Source organism: Elgaria multicarinata, chromosome 3, assembly GCF_023053635.1.
Source record: "Elgaria multicarinata webbii isolate HBS135686 ecotype San Diego chromosome 3, rElgMul1.1.pri, whole genome shotgun sequence".
Lineage (NCBI taxonomy): Eukaryota > Metazoa > Chordata > Lepidosauria > Squamata > Anguidae > Elgaria > Elgaria multicarinata.
In genome coordinates, this window is record NC_086173.1 from 159,270,627 (window position 1) to 159,292,837 (window position 22,211).

Consider the following 22,211-nt stretch of genomic DNA (forward strand, 5'->3'; position numbering starts at 1 on the left):
GGCCACTGGGCTGGGAGGGGCTTAGGGGTAAGCAAAAAACCAGGCGCTTACCCTCCCAGCTCCTCTTTGCTCGCATGGCTCACGGCGGCTGCAGGAACTTCCTCTTTTGGAGGCCTGCCTGCACGAGGAGGAGAGAGAGGACTGGAGCTGGAGCTGCCGCGTGAGAGCAGCTTCGGCGGAGCAGCACTTTAGCCTCTGGGCACAGGTTTTTCCGTGGGCGTGAGGAGTTCCAGGCAGGACGCGCGCTTCCCAGCGCGGCGGCTGGGGGGGGGGGGGGGACCCGGTGCTTGGTGTGTGTGTGTGAGCCTCCTGACTCTTGGAGCCGCGTGTCTTCCCGGCGCGGCTGACGAGGGCCGGAGCTGCACGGGGCGCGCTGTAGGCCCCAATCAGCCTGCAAAGCAATCTTAGAAAGCCCTGCTTGCTCAGCTTTCTAAAAGCAATAAAGCTAGAGAGAATGGATGTTTCAGATCCTTTTTTAATAGGATAGAGTCTTTCTCAGAAGTGGTAAAACCACCGTTGAGAAATGCGTTCTCTGAACTGCGCCTATGAATCTAGTTGATTTATAAATATCTATATTGATTATTTCTTTATAAATATATATTGATTATTTCTTTATATATATGTATTGATTATTTATACATATTTGTTGAATATTTCATAGTTGGAAGGGGCCATTTAGGCCATCAAGTCCAACACCCTGCTCAGTGCAGGAATCCAGTTTAAAGCATCCTTGACTGATGTCCAGTTTCTGCTTGAATATCTTAAAGAGTAGATTAAGCAAAGTTCTAATAGAGAAAAATAAAATGAAATTAAGGGAATGGTTAAGAGGAATGAACACAAGAGAGGAGTTGGAAGAGGTTTTAAAAGATAAAAAACTAACTTGGTTAAATTATTGGCAATTGGAACAATGGACTAAAAATTGGGTAAGAGAAAATGGAGATTGTAGAGAGTTGTCGAAGTTTGAGGAATTAATAGTTAAAAAAGAAATTGATAAGAATATCTCCAGTGATGGAGAGCCCACCACCTACCTAGGCATTTTCTGACAGGAAGTTGTTTTTTTTTAACCTTAAAGCATTTTTTCCTAGGTAGCTGGCACAATTTTTTTTTATATTGAATTTACCTGCTGAAGGATACACTTTTATACCTGGAAAGGTATATTTCTAGATTGATTGATTGATTGATTCAATTTATGAGTCTCCCTATAACTAAAGCACTCAGGGTGACTTTGTGTAAGATTAGGAATTATCTGCGTTCAAAGGGGCGCCACGCCTCATGTTTCGGAATGAATTACTGATCTGGGCTTGTGTCCTTATGAGAAGGAGGTGAAGTGCGACAATGGAACCAGTTACCTAGGGAGGTTGTGGGCTCTCCCACACTAGAGGCCTTCAAGAGGCAGCTGGACAACCATCTGTCAGGGATGCTTTAGGGTGGATTCCTGCATTGAACAGGGGGTTGGACTCGATGGCCTTGTAGGCCCCTTCCAACACTGCTATTCGATGATTCTATGAAGTTAGAGCAAATCACACAGAGGAACAATGTGAAGCTTGCAATAAATGGAAATAATTCTGTATTAGGCATAACAAGTGGGAACTGCAACAAAATGGCTATTTATTTATTCTACCTATTTAAATAATTTTTATCCCATTCTTCAGACAGATTCCCAGACCAGCTGACCTCCAACCAGTAAAACAAGACAATCCCTGGCCAATGGCTTATAATCTAAAACAACGCCACGCACAAGGGAAAAGGGATAGGGAGGGAAAAGGGTGGGGAAATGGGTAGTCTTTCAAATATTGCTGTGTGGAGCGCTCTTCTCCAGGGTCTGGCAACACCTGTAAGAGCAGTTTGACAATGGAACAAATTTCTTCGAGGGATATTGGGCTCTCCCTCGCTCTAGCCCTTTGAGCAGAGGCAGGACAGACATCTTTTGGGGAAGCTGCAGCTCTGAATTTCCTGCATCGAGTGGGGATGGTGGATTAGATGGAATACAAGGCTCCTTCCAGTTCTCCAGTTCTAATAATTCGCAGTGTCTTATGCTTCTCTCCCTGGTCCCTTTGCTGTTCTCTCCTGTTTCAGGAGGTGCCAGCGAATTTCTCAAAGGCAAAGAAGGTTCGTTCAGCCACGAAGATAACCAAGAAGGAGGAAGAAAACGGCACCTCGCCAGGTAAGAATTCCCTCAGCCTCAATGATGGGATACTTCCAATTCCTAGGACGAGATTGACATCTGGCACATCTCAGAAGTGGCTGAAATTTTGAGAGCTGCTTTCATAATCTGCTAGTCCCTGGTGAGGAAGATACTTGTTTCTATGCTCTATTAACGGGGTCTCTCTCTCTCTCTCTCTCTCTCACACACACACACCATTTAAGATTTACTACCAAGGCCCTTGTGAAAATATTTTCTTCAAAAATACCCCCCCCCTTCTCATGGCCTCTTAACTATTTCCTTCCTTTCTGGGAGGGAGACTTCAAGATCCTCATTTTTTTTTCTTTAACTCCAGAAGATGACATTGTGAAAAAGAACCAGGCAGAGAGCGTTGAAAATGAAGGCCCTATCTCAGAAGATGGAGTACCCCAGAAGATTTCCTCCGTTATTGAGGTTGCTGAAAGTGGGTACTCAGATTTGGATATGTGTGCATGTGCATGTGCGTGTGTGTTGTGGAGACAACAGCATGGGAAAAGGAGAAAGTATAGCATAGTTAATCCGCTATGAGAGCCAGTGAAGTGTAGCGGACTAAGACTGGACAGGCTTGAGTTCAAATCTCCACTTATCCGCAAAGCTCTTACTAGGTGACTTTTGGTCATATTTTGAGATCATAAGAACATCAGAAGAGACCTGATGCTGGTCTCTTCTGATTGGACTAGATCAGACCTAGGGTCCATCTATTCCAACACTCTGTTCACAAAGCAGGACACTGTGCAAATGCACCCTCCAGGACCGGATTAAGGCCTTAGCACAGCCCAATAAAGGTGCCCCCTTGGCCCTTCCATTGCTTAGCCGACAAGACATTAAGACTCAATAAGTGCTGAAGGTGAACACATAGGACATTAAAAACTCAGTTTTCTTCAAGGCCACCCACCCCCCCACGCCAGAACACACAACTCTAAATAGCAGCAAGCAATATAAGCCAATTGCTTACTTATAACTAGGGCAACAGAAAAAAAATACAAGATTTCATCACTGTTTTATGCATTTTTTAATAATACTGTCATATGTGGGGGGGAATTATTGAAAACGATTTTTAATCACCCTCCGAAAGTTTATAAGACAAAATAAGATCTGATGTTATCTCTACTGAAATTATGTGATCTCGAGAGCATACTTTTCAATTTTGGTGGTGCCCTAAACACGTGCTTATTCTGCTTAAAGGTTAATCCAGGGCTGGCACCCTTCCACCCATGTTCCCCAGCAGCTGGTGCATACAAGCTTATTGCCTCGGATACTGGAGGTAGCACATAGCCACCAGGACTAGTAACCATTGATAGGCTTCTCCTCCAGGAATTTATCCAACCCCTTTTTAAAGCCATCCAAATGGGTGGCCATCACTACATCTTGTGGTAGTGAGTTCCATAGTTTTACCCTGCGCTGTATGAAGAAGTCCTTCCTTTTATTTGTCCTGAATCTCCCGCCAATCTATGTACATTGCGTAGGATTGTGCCGTTTGTGAAGTACGTAGTTTGAATACATGTTGACACAATAGGCCTGGATACAATGTTAATATTTGTGTTCATGCTATGTCTTTATTGGGTGTGGTTTTGTTGAGGTTTTTAAGAAAGGAAATTCTGTCAGAGAATGGATTTCGAGCTGGTAGTCGTAATATTGGCCTGTCAAATAAAGATACCTTGGTCTGGGCCTTGTTGGCTAGGCTGAAACCATCTGGGTTCAAAAGGAACTAAGAGACACCAGCACACTTTACCTCAAGGAAGGAAAGGAGGGTATTATTATTATTATTATTATTATTATTATTATTATTATTATTATTATTATTATTTACATTTATATACCGCCCCATAGCTGAAGCTCTCTCTGGGCGGTTTACAAATCAGTACAGAGACAAAAAGGAGAAGAGGCCTTAGAATTGTCCGAAGGCAATTTAATTTGCATTTACTTCAAACTTACTTACTCAGGACTGCTTGAGTTACCTTTTGGGATGACATATGTTCCTCCTGAATAGGAGTCGCATGTCACGAAATGAGTGGGCCAAATAAATCACTTGTGCTCATTTTTACCTCAGCCATGAAGCTGCCATGTGGTTTTAGGCAAGGCACTTTCTCTGTTAGGCCCGTACCATCTGCTGTCTAGAGCAAAGAGGCCAGAGTAAGGAATTTGTAGTAAGGAAGATGGTATACAGGTGAACACAACTGAAGGTCTTGTGCGTTCATCGAAACGGCAGGGAAATAACCATCGTTTAAAGTATAAAGGGTGAGGCAACCAGTTCAACAATGCCTGGAAGAGTTTTCTTTTCCCCCCAACACCCATTTTACCTCCCCACAAGTTCCCTGGGAGAAGGGCAGGCAGCTAGTTAATATCTGCACTCTTGAAATCATAATTTATTAGCAGGCGGAAGTTAGGGTGACCATATGAAAAGGAGGACAGGGCTCCTGTATCTTTAACAGTTGCATAGAAAAGGGAATTTCAGCAGGTGTCATTTGTATATATGGGGAACCTGGTGAAATTCCCTCTTCATCACCACAGTTAAAGCTGCAGGAGCTATACTAGAGTGACCATTTTAAAAGAGGGCAGGGCACCTGCAGCTTTAACTGTGGTGATGAAGAGGAAATTTCACCAGATTCCCCATATTTACAAATGATATCTGCTGAAGTTCCCTTTTCTACACAACTGTTAAAGATACAGGAGCCCTGTCCTCCTTTTCATATGGTCACCCTAGCGGAAGTGCTTCTCACCACATTGGTGAATTTGGTTTGGGACACTGTGGTGAAGTAGTTACAGATTTGAGCTAGGACTGGGGTATAAATCCCATGAAGCTGTGTGTGTGACCTTGAGCCAGTAACTTTCTCTCAGGCCGACCTACTGAGGAGGATAAAATGGGTGGGATGGCAGAAGTGGACCACATTTGCCACCTTGAACTCCTTGGAGGAAAGGTAGCATATGAAGTAAAAAAAAAAGAAAGAAGAAGCAAAATTGAGGCTCAGTTTCTCTCTCATATCTTTGCTAATTCTAGCAAGTGAGGTCTTGGAGAGCAACGACGACGGGCCATGGTCGGACGGAGGCGAGGGTGAAGAAGCCCAAGAGGATTCTGGGAATCAGGAGGGAAAAGAAGTGGCCAAGAAGAGGAGGAGGAAAATGGCAGGTTAGAAATCTGTGGCGGCATCCTTTTATTGTCCGAGACTTGTTCTCCTTGAAGAACTGATGCAATTTCCTCCGTTTAGCCATCCAGGAAAGCTGGTTTTGTCTCTTCTGTCCTCATCTTATCCTCTCTAATGCTGTTGCGCAAACTTTAATCAGAATCTCCTCTTACGCACAGCTTGGAACCTAGTTTCCCACAGCGCAACATCATTTGGATACTGCCCAAGGTTTAATATACTTTAGGCACTTTATACATGATCATTCAACATCAACGGATCTTAAAATGTAAAAGACGATGGACAAATTCAGCGGAGCTCCGCACACACTATTTGAGTTTTGCCTACTGACACTGTTGGATACTGCCTATTGTACACAGACTAAAAACAAGACGGTCCCTGCCTGCAGGCTTACAATGTAAAACACGTGATGGAAAAGTGATGTGGGATTGAGGGAAGGTACGGAGGGAAGAGGAAAACAGGCCAGGCCAATTCAGTGGCATAGTTTTTGTAACGACTGGATGGAATGGAAACGGTTTAGGAAGGGAAGGAGCCAAAAGACAGCTGGTGTCTCAGCAGAGTTGATGGAGCGGGGCCCTAATGTCTCCTTTCTTCTACTGCAACCGGCGTGAAAAACAGTTGAACATAAGAACTGCCATGCTGGATCAGACCAAGGGTCCGTCTAGTCCAGCACTCTGTTCACACAGTGGCCAACCAGCCATCGGCCAGGGATGAACAAGCAGGAAATGGTGCAACAGCACCCTCCCGCCCATGTTCCGCAGCAACTGGTGCACACAGGCTTATTGCCTCGAATACTGGAGATAGCACCCAACCGTCAGGGCTAGTAGCCAGTGATAGCCTTCGCCTCCAGGAATTTATCCAATTCCCTTTTAAAGCCATCCAGATTGGTGGCCATCACTACATCTTGTGGTAGTGAGTTCCATAATTTCTCTCCGCTGTGTGAAGAAGTCCTTCCTTTTATTTGTCCTGGATCTCCCCCCCATCAGCTTCATGGGATGACCCCTTTGGATTCTAGTCTTTTGAGAGGTGGAGAAAAAGGTCTCCCTCTCCACATTCTCCACCCCATGCATAATTTTGTATACCTCTGTCATGTCTCCCCTCAGCCTCCTTCTTTCCAAGCTGAACAATCCCAGTTGATGTAACATTTTAGAATGTTTTAAAGATGTTTTAACATTTTAAAGATGTTTTAATCTTGTATGGCATGTTTTTAATCAATTTTTAATGTGTATTTTATATCATGTTTTTATACTGTTTGTTTTATACTTTGGATGGTTTTAGTTTTTGTGACCCTCCCAGGGAGCTTCAGCTGTTGGGCGGTATAAAAATGCAAATCATCATCATCATCTTCCCTCCTAGGGGAGATGCTGCAGTCCCTTGATCCTTTTAGTTGCCCTTTTCTGCACTTTTTCCTGCTCTATAATATCCTTTTTTAGGTGTGGTGATCAGTTGAGAGAGAGGAGGAGCCAGATGTTGCTGGTCTCTCAGCCAAGCCGATGGAGTGGGGCCCTACTAACCCAGGCTTCCTCTGTTTCAGTCAGCTGAGATGGCTGATGACAAGTGACAGTTGAGGACGACGAAGAGCCAAATGTTTGTTACTTTTATGATTGATTGATTGATTGATTGATTGATTGCATTTTTATACTGCCCAATAGCCGAAGCTCTCTAGACGGTTTACAAAAATCAAAACCATAAAAACCATTCAAAATGCAAAACAAAAGCATAATATAAAAAGCAATATAATGACACAACCAGGATAAAATCAAGCAGCAATGCAGAAATGAATACAGATTTAAAATACAAATTTAAAACAACGAAGTTAAAATTAAATTGTTTAACTATTAAAATGCTGAGAAAATAAAAAGGCGTCTAAAAGAGTATAGTGTAGGTGCCAGGTGAACCTCTTTAGGGAGATCATTCCACATCCGGGGTGCCACAGCAGAGAAGGCCCTGCTCCTGGTAGCCACCTGCCTCACTTCCTTTGGCAGGCCTCACGGAGAAGGACCCCCTGAGGATGGCCTTAGGGTCTGGGCAGGTACATATGGGAGTCCTTCAGATAGCCTGGCCCCAAGCCGTTTAGGCCTTTGGATCTGGCCCAGACCTGGACTGGCAGCCAATGAAGTTGGGAAAGGACTGGTGTGATGTGGTCTTGTTTTGTAAACCTCTCAGAAAATCTAATGGGGAAGTGTGACACACAAATTCCTTATTTCTTTATCTATTTCAATTCAACGCCAGTGCATTGTGGGAATTCTTTGGACAGCCTTCTTGATGAAGACAACTTACCTGGCATGCTGTACCAATGCTCACAGGAAACCATTAGGAGTATGATGAACAACGGTTTCCTGTGAATATTCCCATTTTTAGAAGGTACAACTTGCCAAGAAGTTGACTTCATCAAATAGGCTGCCCAAAGAATTCCCCACAATGCATTGAAGTTTTATATCTGTATGAATAAGGAACTTGCTAGATGCAAGCACATTTATTTTATTTATTTGTTTAGAGTATTTTTATCCCGCAGCTCAGCCAAAAGGCTCTCGGAGCAGTTTACAATGTATCAATAAAGAAGACAGTCCTTACCCTCAGGCTTACATTCTAAAAAAAGACATGACACACAAGGAAAAGTGGATGGAGGGAAGAGGGAGAAAATAAAAAGAAATTAAGGAGACTGCTTAGGCTGATGGGAAGGCCCTGCTCCGTCCTCTCATCTCCCAATGGAGGGGCAAACCAACAGCTCCTTCTTCCCCACAAGGTGAAGATGTTAGCCCTGGGGTGGGGGGGTGTCCAACTGAAGCAGGCTCCGATGGTGCCTGCCTGCTCCAGTCTCCCTCGCATCTTCTTCCCCACAGGGAAGAATAGAAAATGGATGGCCTGTTCTATTATACAGGATTTTGTACAGGATTTAGCGTACTTTGACACCAGGTTTCATGTTTTAATTTTATTTTTAAGAACTGGAGTACATCCAGCCCTTCTTATATTTCTTTTATTCAGCAGGTGACCAAATACAGGCCAATGATGGCGATACCTGTCAGGTGGAAAGATCAGAGCAAATGGACATTGCTGGAATATCAGTGGAAGAGGCCGAAGGGAATAGTCCACAAGTTCTGAACCTGACTGTACACGAGAGTTCTCAGGTAGGGGAGAAGCCCTATGGATGCTCCAAGTGTGGGGAAAGCTTCAGTCAAAAATCGCTCCTCCTTGAACACAGAAGATCGCATCCGGGAGACAACCGATACGGATGCTCCATGTGCGAAAAAAGGTTCAATAAGAAAGCCCGCCTACTTGCACACGAGAGATCTCATACGGGGGACAAACCTTACAAGTGCTCTGACTGTGGGAAAACCTTTAGTCAAGAAGCATCCCTCCTTACCCACCAGAGGACCCACACTGGAGAGAAACCGTATGAATGCCTTGAGTGTGGGAAAACCTACCCATGGAAAACATCCCTGGCGGTGCATCAGAAAATCCACGCCGGCGAGACCTACTCGTGCCCCGTGTGTGAGAAAACCTTCAATCAGAAATCGTTACTTCGGATACACAAGAGGATCCACACAGCCGAGAAACTCTACAAATGTGCAGATTGCGACCAGAGCTTCACCCTTGAAAAGTACCTCAATGCTCACAGGGTGAGAGCTCACACGAGAGAGAGGCCCCACGCCTGCGCGCACTGCAGCAAAACCTTCATTTTTAAATATTCTCTCATCGAGCACCAGAGGATGCACACGGATGAGAGGCCCTACGAATGCTCCGACTGCGGCAAGCGCTACAATGGGAAAGCTGCTCTCGTGGTCCACAAAAATACCCACGCGGGAGAGAAACCGTACCTGTGCCCGGACTGCGGCAAGCGCTTCAAAACCAAATGTGCCTTGACCGGACACGAGAAACGCCACCGAGGAGAGAAACCGCACAAGTGCTCGCACTGTGACAAAAGCTTCTACTGGAAACATCGCCTGGTTTTACACGAGCGCATCCACACCGGCGAGAGGCCGTACCAGTGCCCTGAGTGCGGGAAAAGCTTCAGGTACAGAAACAACCTGACCAAACACAAAAAGAATACGCACGAGACAATCCGTACGGGAGAGAGGACCTATCAGTGCTCCATCTGCGGCAAAAGCTTCCGCTGGAGAAGGAGTTTTATTTTGCACGAAAGAGCCCACACGGGAGAAAAGCCCTATAAATGCCTAGAATGTGGGAAAAGCTTCATGAGCCGCGTGTCCCTTATTGTTCACAAGAGAATCCACACAGGAGAGAGGCCCTTTCAGTGTCAGGAATGCGGGAAAAGGTTCATTAAAAACCAGGCCCTCAGTAAACACAAGACCGTACACACAGGGGAGAGACGATATTTATGTACCGTGTGTGGAAGGAGGTTTTCTAATAAAGGTAACCTGATTAGACACACAAAAATCCACACAGGAGAGAAGCCGTACACTTGTGCCACGTGTGGGAAAAGTTTCATTCAGAAAGTGTGTCTTATTGAACACGAGCCAACCCATAGCAAAGAGAAGCCATTCATCTGCCCTGAGTGTGGGAAAAAATTCAAACGGAAACGAGGCTTCCTTTTGCACGTAAGGACACACAGAGGAGAGAAGTCACTGAACCCCTCCAAGAAAAGTGTTAACGGCAGCGAAGCCGTTACTACAGACGCAAAAAGCCTTGCGAAAGAGAAATGCCACCCTTGCTCGGACTGCGGCAAAAGCTTCCATTCGAAATGTCACCTTATTATGCACCAGAGAACCCACACGGGGGAGAAGCCCTATCAGTGCACAGAGTGTGGGAAAAGCTTCAGTCAACAGTCGTCCCTCAATACGCACCAGAGAGTCCACACGGGAGAGAAGCCGTCCTTATGTACCGAGTGCGGGAAAAGCTTCCATAATAAAAGCAACCTGGCGAGGCACCAGAGGATACACACCGGGGAGAAACCGTTCACTTGCCCAGAGTGCGGGAAAAGCTTTAACCAGAAAGCCTCCCTGGAGGCCCATAAGGCAACCCACAGCAAAGAGAACCCTTTCTCCTGCACGGATTGTGGGAAAACCTTCAAGCTGAAAGTGTCCCTCCTTATCCACCAGAGAACTCACACAGGAGAGAAACCGTACGAGTGCCCCCACTGTGGGAAAAGATTTATTAGACGTTCCCAGCTTCGAAGGCACGAAAGGACACACACAGGTGAGACATGGCATGAGCACGTGACGGCAAATGCTGTGATTTTATTTATTTATTTATTTATTACAGTTTTATATTGCCCAATAGCCGAAGCTCTCTGGGCGGTTCACAAAAATTGAAATCATGAAGAGCATAAAAACAACCAACAATCTAAAAACACAAATACAAAATACAATATAAAAAGCACAACCAGGATAAAACCACACAGCAAAAATTGATATAGGTTAAAACATGGAATTAAAACAGCAAAGTTTAAATTTAAGTTAAATTAGGTGTTAATACTGAGAAAATAAAAAGGTCTTCAACTGGCGACGGAAGTAGTACAGTGTAGACGCCAAGCGAACCTCTCTGGGGAGCTCGTTCCACAGCCGGGGTGCCACAGCAGAGAAGGCCCTCCTCCTAGTAGCCACCTGCCTCACTTCCTTCAGCAGGGGCTCATGGAGAAGGATGCCTGTGGCTGATCTTAAGGTCCGGGCACATACATATGGGAGAAGGCGTTCCTTCAAATAACCTGGCCCCAAGCTGTTTAGGGCTTTGAATGTTAGTACCAGCACGTTGAATCGGGCCCGGACCTGGACTGGCAGCCAATTAAGTTGTAGAAGGACTGGCGTGATGTGGTCTCGTTGGCCAGTCCCTGTTAGTAACCGTGCTGCCCTGTTTTGTACCAGCTGAAGTTTCCGGATCTTTTTCAAAGGCAGCCCCACGTATAACGCATTGAAGTTTCTTTTTATAGTACTCTTGGAGTCTTTGGCTGCCTGCTAACTCCCTAAAACGGATGCCCTACTAAACAAAGTGTAGAATATACAAGTACAGATAAACCCTGAGCATACTTAAAAGGTGACATATCCGTCCGAAAAGAAAGGTCTAACCATTTTCGCCGTGGTCTCGTGGACGAGGCAAAATCATGCTGCAGTTTACCAATTGCTGATCTACAGGCATTTCCGTTCTTCTCTCTAGGTTTCGCCGCTCTCGAAGCAAATCAGATAATTTTGCCCATTTCAGAAGTGGTTACGGAATCGATGGAACCTACAGAGCTTTCTGTGGAGACGATAAGTACTGCTGTGGTAAGGAATCTGTTTGTGGAGCTACTTTGGAAAAAGCAAAGGTCGCTGTGTCAGCCACCAATAAAAATTCCAACTATCCACAGTAGGAAAAGGAAAGGAACCTCTCGTGCAAGCCCTGAGTCGTTGCTGACTCTTGGAGGGACGCCAGCTTTCGCTGATGTTTTCTTGGCAGGCCTTATAGCGGGGTGGTTTGCCATTGCCTTCCCCGGCCGTGATTACCTTTCCCCCAGCTAACTGGGTACTCATTTTACCGACCTCAGGAGGATGGAAGGCTGAGTCGACCCAAGCCGGCTGCCTGAAACCAGCTTCCACTGGGATCGAATTCAGGCCGTGGGGAGAGTTTCGGCTGCAGAAACTGCTGCTTTACCGCTCTGCGCCACACGAGGCTCATCAAGACGTCAACGAAAGCTGGCGTCCCTCCAAGAGTCAGTAATGACTCAGTGCTTGCACGAGAGGTTCTTTTCCTTTATCCACAGTAAGACAGCACTTTTATCAGGCCAACCGAAACATCCCAGGAGTGCTCCAGGCTGAATGTGGAGCAAAAACAGAGGGAGCAGGGGGGTGGAGGAAGCTACCTGCTATTCAGCCCTGAAGCGACTGCAATGGAGATTTAGCAGTTCTAAAAGCCGCTCAAAATGAGCAGCAACATTTGTTTCCAAAACGAGGCAGGTCAGTGGAGTTCACAGAAGTGGAGTTCCGCTGACCTGTCCCAATCTGAAAATTAACATTTCCACTCATTTCCGGGGTTACATTTAGAGCTTCTAATTCTGCATTATTATTATTATTATTATTATTATTATTATTATTTACAATATTTATATACCGCTCTCCATTGAAAATTTCGGAGCGGTGTACAAGATAAAATGAAAATGAAAACAGAATAAAACACTTAAAACAGATTTTAAAAGAAGCAAATACAGTGACTCAAGGCTGGATATTAAGGAAAGGCTTCCTGGAATAAAGATGTTTTCAGGAAGCGCCGAAAGGAGCACAAAGTTGGCACCTTCCTGACCTCCAGAGGCAGGGAATTCCTTAGGAGGGGAGCCACCACGGTGAAGGCTCTTCCCCTGGTGGACTCCAATCGGAGGGTGGATCTATGTGGAACCACCAGGAGCAGGCCCTCGGAGGACCTCAGGGACCGGGCAGGTTGGTAAGGGAGAAGGCGCTCTCTCAGGTATCCTGGCATTGTGCCAGTGGAAGTGTCTGTTGGCGGGACATAATCAGCAGCAGCTTGGCAGCCCAGTTGGATACCGCCCATCAAGTCTGCATGGAGTCACAGTGTTAAAATGGAACGCGGGAGGAGGCATCAGACGCTTAGATTAGGCTCTACTACAAGGTGCACAGCATTTTCAGTTCTATGGGCCACGTATGACGATGCTGGTTTGGGAGCCAAACACCACATTCGGACAACGCGATAGTCAACGGTGGGGTCATAATAAACTCAACAGTTGTTTATCTAGCGGGTACTCCCCAGATGACATGATAATGATCAACTGTGTTGTGGATTAGGATCAGCGTTGAGTTGACTGTTAGTCTACGCTGCGTTGACTTACTCATCCCCCGCCGTCTCTCCCCTCTCAGTCCTCCTGCTAGTATCCCATGAGCCATTGCTGCCGAAAATCTATCATGCCAGCTAGACTTAGAGCGGCAGCCACTGCTTTGACCGCTCTTGCCTTTGCGACTCTGTGGCTGACGAAATAACCAATGGTGGGGCCGAGGAAATAACCAGTGGTGCCCTCCACACAACATGAAAACCAGCGGTGGTTCAAACTCTGCACAGCATTGGTTATTTGTGTTGGTTATTTCGATCAAACCACAGATGTGGCCAAATCAGTGATGTGGGAGAAAAATGTTGAGCACTTTGAAAGGGCAGTGGTGGAAATCCTTGTAGCCAAAGCCTCTGGTCTGTATTTCTAGATTGCTTCGGTGTCATGTGGCCTTGAAATCCAACCGTTCCAAATCCTTTAGGAATGCCCGGTGTCTCTTTGCATCCCATTCTCTAGAATGGAAGAGTTCTCTTTGGCACCTTCAAATTACACATTAGACTGAACGTGTGGAGGGGGAGCCTGATCGTGCCAGCTGGCTGTGTCCCCCAGTCTTGCACACCCCAACATCCATGTGTTCGCCCATTGTGGGATGTTAGGGTTCAGGCCCAGCTGGCGTGATCCTCCTCTTCCTCCTTGAGAAGAGAAGACTGAGGGGAGACATGATAGCACTCTTCAAATACTTAAAAGGTTGTCACACAGAGGAGGGCCAGGATCTCTTCTCGATCCTCCCGGAGTGCAGGACACGGAATAACGGGCTCAAGTTAAAGGAAGCCAGATTCCAGCTGGACATCAGGAAAAACTTCCTGACTGTTAGAGCAGTACGACAATGGAATCAGTTACCTAGGGAGGTTGTGGGCTCTTCTCCCACACTAGAGGCCTTCAAGAGGCAGCTGGACAACCATCTGTCAGGGATGCTTTAGGGTGGATTCCTGCATTGAGCAGGGGGTTGGACTCGATGGCCTTGTAGGCCCCTTCCAACTCTGCGATTCTATGAGAGTGCAGGACACGGAATAACGGGCTTAAGTTAAAGGAAGCCAGATTCCAGCTGGACATTAGGAAAAACTTCCTGACTTGTTAGAGCAGTATGACAATGGAACCAATGACCTAGGGAGGTTGTGGGCTCTCCCACACTAGGGGCCTTCAAGAGGCCAGCTGGACAGCCATCTGTCAGGGATGCTTTAGGATGGATTCCTGCATTGAGCAGGGGGTTGGACTCGATGGCCTTGTAGGCCCCTTCCAACTCTACAATTCTAGGATTCCTCCTCCTCCACAGCATTCAGTCTACCTGTGCTTTGAAGATGAGAAGACATATCTCCTAATTGCTTTGCTTAACTGCAAAATCACAAGCCGCCGTGCTAAAATTTGCTAAGCCGCCCTCTGTTTTCTGACCAGTTTACAGTAGAGGCCCTTAATTCTAATTTTTATCTTGCCAGATAAACGTGGATGGCGATTTATTTCTTGTGCAAACTACTGCATAGGCCAGATTATTTGCATCGAGGAGCAAAGCTTAGGTAAGATGACATTCTTGACTACTACTCTGAACCTGTGATCACTGTATTGTTATTATACTATTATTATATTTATTTGCATCCTGCCTTCACCCCCCCCCACCCACCCCCCGCCCCAATATCGGGCCACTGTAGCTTTTATTTGTCATCACTCTTGTTCTTTCCTTTTATAGAAGTAATGCATGAGGTCGGATTATCTTTTTAGAGATGGACCCGTCCATTTCAGAGGATATCTATTAGAGCTCTGTAATGTTTAGTCAGTTAGATTAAACAATTAAAATAAAAACCTTTTTAATCAACTAAAACAATACTCCCAATTGCAAATTGTTTAAAAATTATAGTGTTTTTTTTAAAGTGCTGCATGCATGCAAATGACACCTGCTGAAATTCCCTTTTCTATGCAACTGTTAAAGACGCAGGAGCCCTGTCCTCCTTTTCATAGAGTCACCCTATTAAAGTATTTGCTAAATATTTCATTGATTTGAGATGGAATGAAAATTATTTTGCTTTCTCTAATTTGAGTATATTCTATTTTTGTTTTGTTTTTTCTGATATGAATTGCTTAGAAGTTTACCTGGTTTGTTCCCAAATACATAATATTTTTGAACAACATAATTTCAATTCCTTGTAATTTTAGGTTGCAATTCAGGGTTGTTGTTTTTACATGTCAGTTGTTTTGAAGTGTGATGACTACTTGATTTCTTATGCTGATCTTCCAACGCATTAATCTCTGCCTCTATTTTCTTCCTTTGAGCCTCTTTTATTTTTTTGAGAATGCTCATTTCTTTTATATACTCTGATCTCTGCTTCTGGGGTCAATTTCTTTTTTAAAAAAAAAAAAATCTGAGCTGAGTTTTTTTTGTGGGGTTTTCCCCCCCACAAATTTCCTAGTTTTGTAATATCATAGGGTGAAGTTTCTAGCTATAAGAATTATGTGCCCAGTTTCCCAAGTGAAACACTGCTGATATGGGAGCGTGAACCAATATTGTTATGGAACCTATTTTTGTCTTCTTTTAGTTTCAGCTCAAACAGTTGCATAGAAAAGGAAATTTCAGCAGGTGTCATTTGTAGGCATGCAGCACCTGGTGAAATACCCTCTTCATCACAACAAGTAAAAGCTACAGGAGCCCTGCCTAGCATGACCAGATACAAAAGAGGGCAGGTCTTCTGCGCCTTTAACTGTTGTGATGAAGAGGGAATTTCACCAGGTGCTGCATATGCATACAAATGACACCTGCTGAAATTCCCTTTTCTATACAACTGTAAAAGATACAGGAGCGCAGTCCTCCTTTTCAAATGGTCACCCTATGCAACTCCTGACGTCTTTATCTACGCCAACTTTAGCCGTCTTTTTAGGCCTTCTCTTGCCGTTATAACAGGGAGGCCTCTTTTTGCAGCTCTATTTTTTTAAGTCAAAAATGCTTCTCACTGACCATCTTTAGGATTGGCATTCCCTGGTGCAGGATCTCTCTCTGATTTTGTTTTTCACCAGCTTATTTTATTTATTTATTTTTTTATTTATTACATTTTTATACCGCCCAATAGCCGAAGCTCTCTGGGCGGTTCACAAAAATTAAAACCACAGTAAAACACCCAACAGGTTAAAACACAATTATGAAATACAATATAAAAAGCGCAACCAGGATAAAACCACACAGCAAAGTTGATATAAGATTAAAATACAGAGTTAAACAGTAAAATTTAAATTTAAGTTAAAATTAAGTGTTAAAATACTGAGTGAATAAAAAGGTCTTCAGCTGGCGACGAAAGCAGTACAGTGTAGGCGCCAGGCAGACCTCTCTGGGGAGCTCGTTCCACAACCGGGGTGCCACAGCGGAGAAAGCCCTCGTCCTAGTAGCCACCTGCCTCACTTCCTTTGGCAGGGGCTCACGGAGAAGGGCCCCTGTAGATGATCTTAAGGTCCGGGTAGGTACATATGGGAGGAGGCGTTCCTTCAGATAACCTGGCCCCAAACCGTTTAGGGCTTTAAATGTCAATACCAGCACTTTGAATTGGGCCCGGACCTGGACTGGCAGCCAATGAAGTTGTAAAAGGACTGGCGTAATGTGATCTCGCCGGCCACTCCCTGTTAATAACCTTGCTGCCCTGTTTTGCACCAGTTGAAGTTTCCGGACCGTTTTCAAAGGCAGCCCCACGTATAATGCATTGCAGTAATCCAAACGAGGGGTTATCAGAACATGGATAACTGTAGCTAAGCTTGTCTTTAGGATCTTGGATGTCTACTTGGGTAGTGGAGTGGAGCTACAGATTATTCTGCCATCTTTATTTATTTATTTATTTTATTTTATTTTATTTTATTTATTACATTTATACTCCACCTTTTTTTCCTCCAAGGAACCGAAGGCGGCGTACATAATCCTCCTCTCCATGTTATCCTCAAAACAACCCTGCGAGGTAGGCTGGGCTGAGAGTCTGTGACTTGCCCAAAGTCACCCAGTGGGTTTCTATGGGCTGAATGGGGACTAGAACCAGGATCTCCCAACTCCCAGTCCAACACCTTAGCCACTACACCACCAAATGACATCACTTCCCCACCCCATATCATTTCTCAATGTGCTTCCCTTCATCCTTTCCCTGAACACCTAGAACAGGACTGTTGACCCCCTATGCCTTGGGGTCAAATCCATCCCCACCCCTCACTCAGGTTCAAATCCCCACTCAGCTCTAAAATCCTCTCACTGGTGGCACTGGGCCAGTAATGCTCTCTCAGCCTAGCCTATCTTACAGGGTTGTTGTGAGGATAAAATTAGGGGGAAAGGACCATGTAGGATGCTGCCCTGAACTTGCTGGAGGAAGAACAACTTAAAGATGATGTGAATAAATCTCCAATTTCTTCGCAGGTGCCATGATCAAGATTGTCTGTCAAACCTGAAACATTCATCAGAATATTCATCTTTATTCATCTTACGTGTGTTATTTTTTGTTGCACCACTCTATGGCAAAAGGCCCTCTATGAGTGTTTTATTGTTAACTACATTTTTTAAATTATTTTGGTAAAATGCAATAATATCTTTAAAAATCACAATATATTGCAGTATAGAACCGGCTGACCCAACGTGGTACGCTCCAGAACATCTGAAATGCAAACAGATTTGGGGAGGCTGATAAGAGATAAATACAGGCAAGAATGTAAAAAAGAAGAAGAAATAGTTCTTCATTTTAAATATTTTTTATATGTATAATTTGGTATCAAAGAGTTTTTGGTGGATTAATCTTGGCCATCAGAGTCTCTCAGTCTTAACCTTCCTTGTAGTGAAAGTGGCTGTGAGGCTAAAATATTGATTGGGGAGGGGGGGCAGTATCCTGAGCACCTTAGAAAGGCAATACATTAAATATAATATATACATACGTGCCTCCGGAATCCTGAAAGACAGCAGAAGGATGCTGGATGAACTTCCTTGTGTAAAAAGTTCCAGAACTGAGATGCCACCACCAGGAAGGCTCCGCTGCATTTCGTACGGCACGAGGGACTCGGAAAAAGAGCCTGTTCACCTGACTGTGCAGTTACACCAAGATAATTCTGATTTATCCCCCACCTTTATAGTTTTAACTGGAAACCAACTAATCCATTTATATGAAGCTACTACCCATTCTGCCACCTCTAATTGTTTCTGGTTTGAATGTAGCCTCATATGTAGTAGACAATTTCCCAGCTTTGAATTGACCAACATTTACCAAAAAAAAGCCTCATTTGTAATCATGTCCTTTTAAGCTGTACACCTACTCCAAATGCTTCTAATTATTTTTGTATATTGGTAAGAGTTTATTTTGGATTGCTGAGTAAATAAATATATGTTACCTGCACACTGGCTGATTTTGTGTTGCTTGCCTATATCCTTCTGCGCTCTGTTTGTTTGGCCTCTTCCATTCATAACGTAGTAGGGATCGCTTCTCGATCCTCCCAGAGTGCAGGACACGGAATAACGGGATCAAGTTAAAGGAAGCCAGATTCCAGCTGGACATCAGGAAAAACTTCCTGACTGTTAGAGCAGTACGACAATGGAATCAGTTGCCTGGTGATGTTGTGGCCTCTCCCACACTAGAGGCCTTCAAGAGGCAGCTGGACAACCATCTGTCAGGGATGCTTTAGGGTGGATTCCTGCACTTAGCAGGGGGTTGGACTTGATGGCCTTGTAGGCCCCTTCCAACTCTGCTATTCTATGATTCTAGGGAAGTTCTCCCGTCTGAGAGGTAACAAAATGGGACCAGACATATCCCTGCCGAGACTGCCTTTTCCAATCTGGTATTATGGGAAATAATGCTCATTGGTTTGTAAGACCCATCCTAGGTTTCTTTACAAAGTGCCCCCAAAGGAGAGGCCAAAATGTTCTTTTCGGTAACAATGCTTGCAGGAAGGATTGAAAGAATGGGAGAAAAGATTTCAGCCTCTCTCTCTCTATTAGTGAACGCGGGTAGTGAGTGGCAACAGAAATGGAGCCAGAAGGGGGTCACTGCTAAACCAGAGGGAGATCATAGAATAGTATTGCTGGAAGGATCCTCTAAGGCCATCCAGTCCAACCCCCTGCTCAGTGCAGGAATCCACCTTAAAGCATCTCCGACAGATGGCCTCCCTAGGTCATTGGTTCCATTGTTGTACTGCTCTAACAGTCAGGAAGTTTTTCCTGATGTTCAGCTGGAATCTGGCTTCCTGTAACTTGAGCTCATTATTCCGGGTCCTGCACTCTAGGATGATCGAGAAGAGATCCTGGCCCTCCTCTGTGTGACAACCTTTCAAGTATTTGAAGAGTGCTATCATGTCTCCCCTCAATCTTCTCTTCTGCAGGCTAAACATGCCCAGTTCTTTCAGTCTCTCTTCATAGGGCTTTGTTTCCAGACCCCTGATCATCCTGGTTGCCCTCCTCTGAACCCCCTCCAGCTTGTCTGCGTCCTTCTTGAAGTGTGGAGCCCAGAACTGAACACAATACTCAAGATTAGGCCTAACCAGTGCCGAAAAGAAGGGTACCAGTACCTCCTGCAATTTGGAAGCTATACTTCTATTAATGCAGCCCCAAATGACATTTGCTTTTTTTGCAGCCACATCACACTGTTGGCTCGTATTCAGCTTGTGATCTACAACCATTCCAAGATCCTTCTCGCTTGTAGTATTGCTGAACCAAGTATCCCCCGTCTTGTAACTGTGTATTTGGAACTTGACATTTTTTTTAGCATGCGTGAGGTTACTCCCCTCTCCCAATCCACAATGAAAAGGCCTTCCACCAATGGTGTCCTAATCATTGACTCTAGCATTTCATCGCCCTCAACTCCTCAGAATACCACAGAGCCGACATGGTTCTAAGATTGGGTCTGTCAAAGTGGACTCAATCTGAGGATTTGATCCGGTTTATTTTACAGTATGCTGGGGAGTGAATTCACAACAACAACTTTGGAAACAAAGGGATTCATCTCTCTTGTAGTCTCTCCCACACTAAAGGCCTTCAAGAGGCAGCTGGACAACCATCTGTCAGGGATGCTTTAGAGTGGATTCCTGCATTGAGCGATGGCCTTATTTATTTATTTATTTATTTATTTATTTACATTTATATACCACCCCACAGCCGAAGCTCTCTGGGCGGTTCACAAAAGTTAAAATAGTAAACACTGAAAAAGTATACAAAATTTAAAGACAACGGTATCCATTTAAAAGGGCCCCTTCCAACCCTACGATTTTATGATTCTATGATATGACCTCTGGTTTATCACTTCAGCTAAGCGCTCATTGATTAGAAGTTTCTGCCTAACTACTACTGCACATGTCTAAAACAATAGCATATCCGTCACTGTCCATGTAATATTCACAAGCTGCTTATTCAGCAGTTGTTCCATCTAGCATGTATGAATCACGTGTAGTGTGGTGTAGTGGTTACTGGCTAGAGGGTTGGACTGGGAGTCGGGAGATCCGGGTTCTAGTCCCTCACTTGGCCATGGAAACCCACTGGGTGACTGGGCCAGTCACAGACTCTCAGTCCAACCCACCTCACAGGGTTGTTGTGAGGATAGAAATGAAGAGGAGGAGGATTATGTACGGCGCCTTGGGTTCTTCGTGGTCTCTGTGCTTCACACATATGGGCGATTAATAAGCTGACTTACCGGAGGTGGGTGGTGTCAGATCATAGATGAATGTCACAGAATTGCCGATAAGACGGCACGCCCAAAAGCGCAGTCTCTACGCGATCTGACGTCCAGACGGTAGTGGCTGGCAAAAGTCCGTGGGGTTGACCAGGTAGCCGCTTTACAGAGATCCGGTAGAGCGATCCCCTTTTCAAAGGCTGTAGAGGTGGCTACTCCTCTCGTGGAGTGAAAGCGCACCTTACCCTTCAACGGGAGGCCAGCGAGTTCATAGGCTAGCTTAATAGTCTGAACCACCCAAGCAGATATTCTCTGAGGAGATGCCTGAAGTCCCTTTTGCTTGTCCCCGTAACAAACAGATCCTCATAGAACTGTTCTACTTCTGCTTCTTCAGCATCTGTGGTTGGGGCATATATTTGGATCACTGTGATGTTAAATGGCTTACCCTGAATTCGAATTGAGATCATTCTATCGTTTTTTGGATTGTATCCAAGCGCTGCTTTAGCCACTTTATTATTAATTATGAAGGCTGCTCCGTTTCTTCTGTGATCCTCTTGTCCACAGTAGTAGATCTGGTGGTGATCTGATGTGAAGTGGCCCATTCCAGTCCATTTCAGTTCACTGACACCCAATATATCTATATTTAATCTTGACATCTCACCAATAACCACATCCAATTTGCCCTGGCTCATAGATCTTACATTCCAGGTTCCTATGGTGTGTTGATCTTTAGAACATTGGATTCGTCGTTCACCACCAGCACCGTCGGCCGCTAGCCGTCCTTTCGGCTTTGAGCTAGCTGCGTCATCACATCTGGGGCTAGTTGAACACATCTGTTCCTCCCCAGTAGCATTTTCACCATCTTCTGACCTGGGGGTCCCATCTTCCGATGGTATACCGACATATCTCTGGTTGTACTGATCCATTTAATTTTCATGGCAAGAATACTGGGGTGGGTTGCCATTACCTTCCCCAGGGATCGTATTTAGTCTGACCTCTCTACCATGACCTTCCCGTCTTGGGTGTCCCTTCATGGTTTAGCTCATGGCCTCCTTGAGGTGCTCAAGCTCCAGCACCACGACAAGGTAACGATACCCGCTGAGATTATCTTTTCTATGCACCTGTTAAAAATACAGGAGCCCTGTCCTCCTTTTCATATGGTCACCCTAAATAATAATAATAATAATAATAATAATAATAATAATAATAATAATAATAATAATGATGATGATGTGACCATATGAAAAGGAGGACAGGGCTCCTGTATCTTTAACAGTTGCATAGAAAAAGGAATTTCAGCAAGTGTCATTTGTATATAATGGAGAACCTGGTGAAATTCCCTCTTCATCACACCAGTTAAAGCTGCAGGATCTATACTAGAGTGACCAGATTTAAAAGAGGGCAGGGCACCTGCAGCTTTAACTGTTGTGATGAAGAGGGAATTTCACCAGGTTCCCCATATTTACAAATGACACCGGCTGAAATTCCCTTTTCAATGCAACTGTTAAAGATACAGGAGCCTTGTCCTC

General features: G+C 44.8%; 1 protein-coding gene across 4 annotated transcripts in view; it reads left to right on the top strand.

The window, feature by feature from the left end:
- The window catches only part of LOC134396125 (zinc finger protein 585A-like), a 31,235-nt gene extending 12,815 nt beyond the window's left edge, over positions 1–18,420 (top strand). For 2 of the 4 annotated variants that reach the window (XM_063122488.1, XM_063122486.1), the window contains exons 6-12: positions 2,077–2,164; positions 2,499–2,606; positions 5,181–5,309; positions 8,308–10,479; positions 11,434–11,540; positions 14,521–14,598; positions 17,457–18,420. In XM_063122488.1, coding sequence (XP_062978558.1) covers positions 2,077–2,164; positions 2,499–2,606; positions 5,181–5,309; positions 8,308–10,479; positions 11,434–11,540; positions 14,521–14,565 — 2,649 coding nt within the window. In that variant the 3' untranslated portion in view covers positions 14,566–14,598; positions 17,457–18,420. The remainder of the gene's footprint in view (positions 1–2,076; positions 2,165–2,498; positions 2,607–5,180; positions 5,310–8,307; positions 10,480–11,433; positions 11,541–14,520; positions 14,599–17,456) is intronic. The other 2 variants (XM_063122489.1, XM_063122490.1) reach the window with 2 other exon arrangements.
- Positions 18,421–22,211: the final 3,791 nt, after the last annotated feature.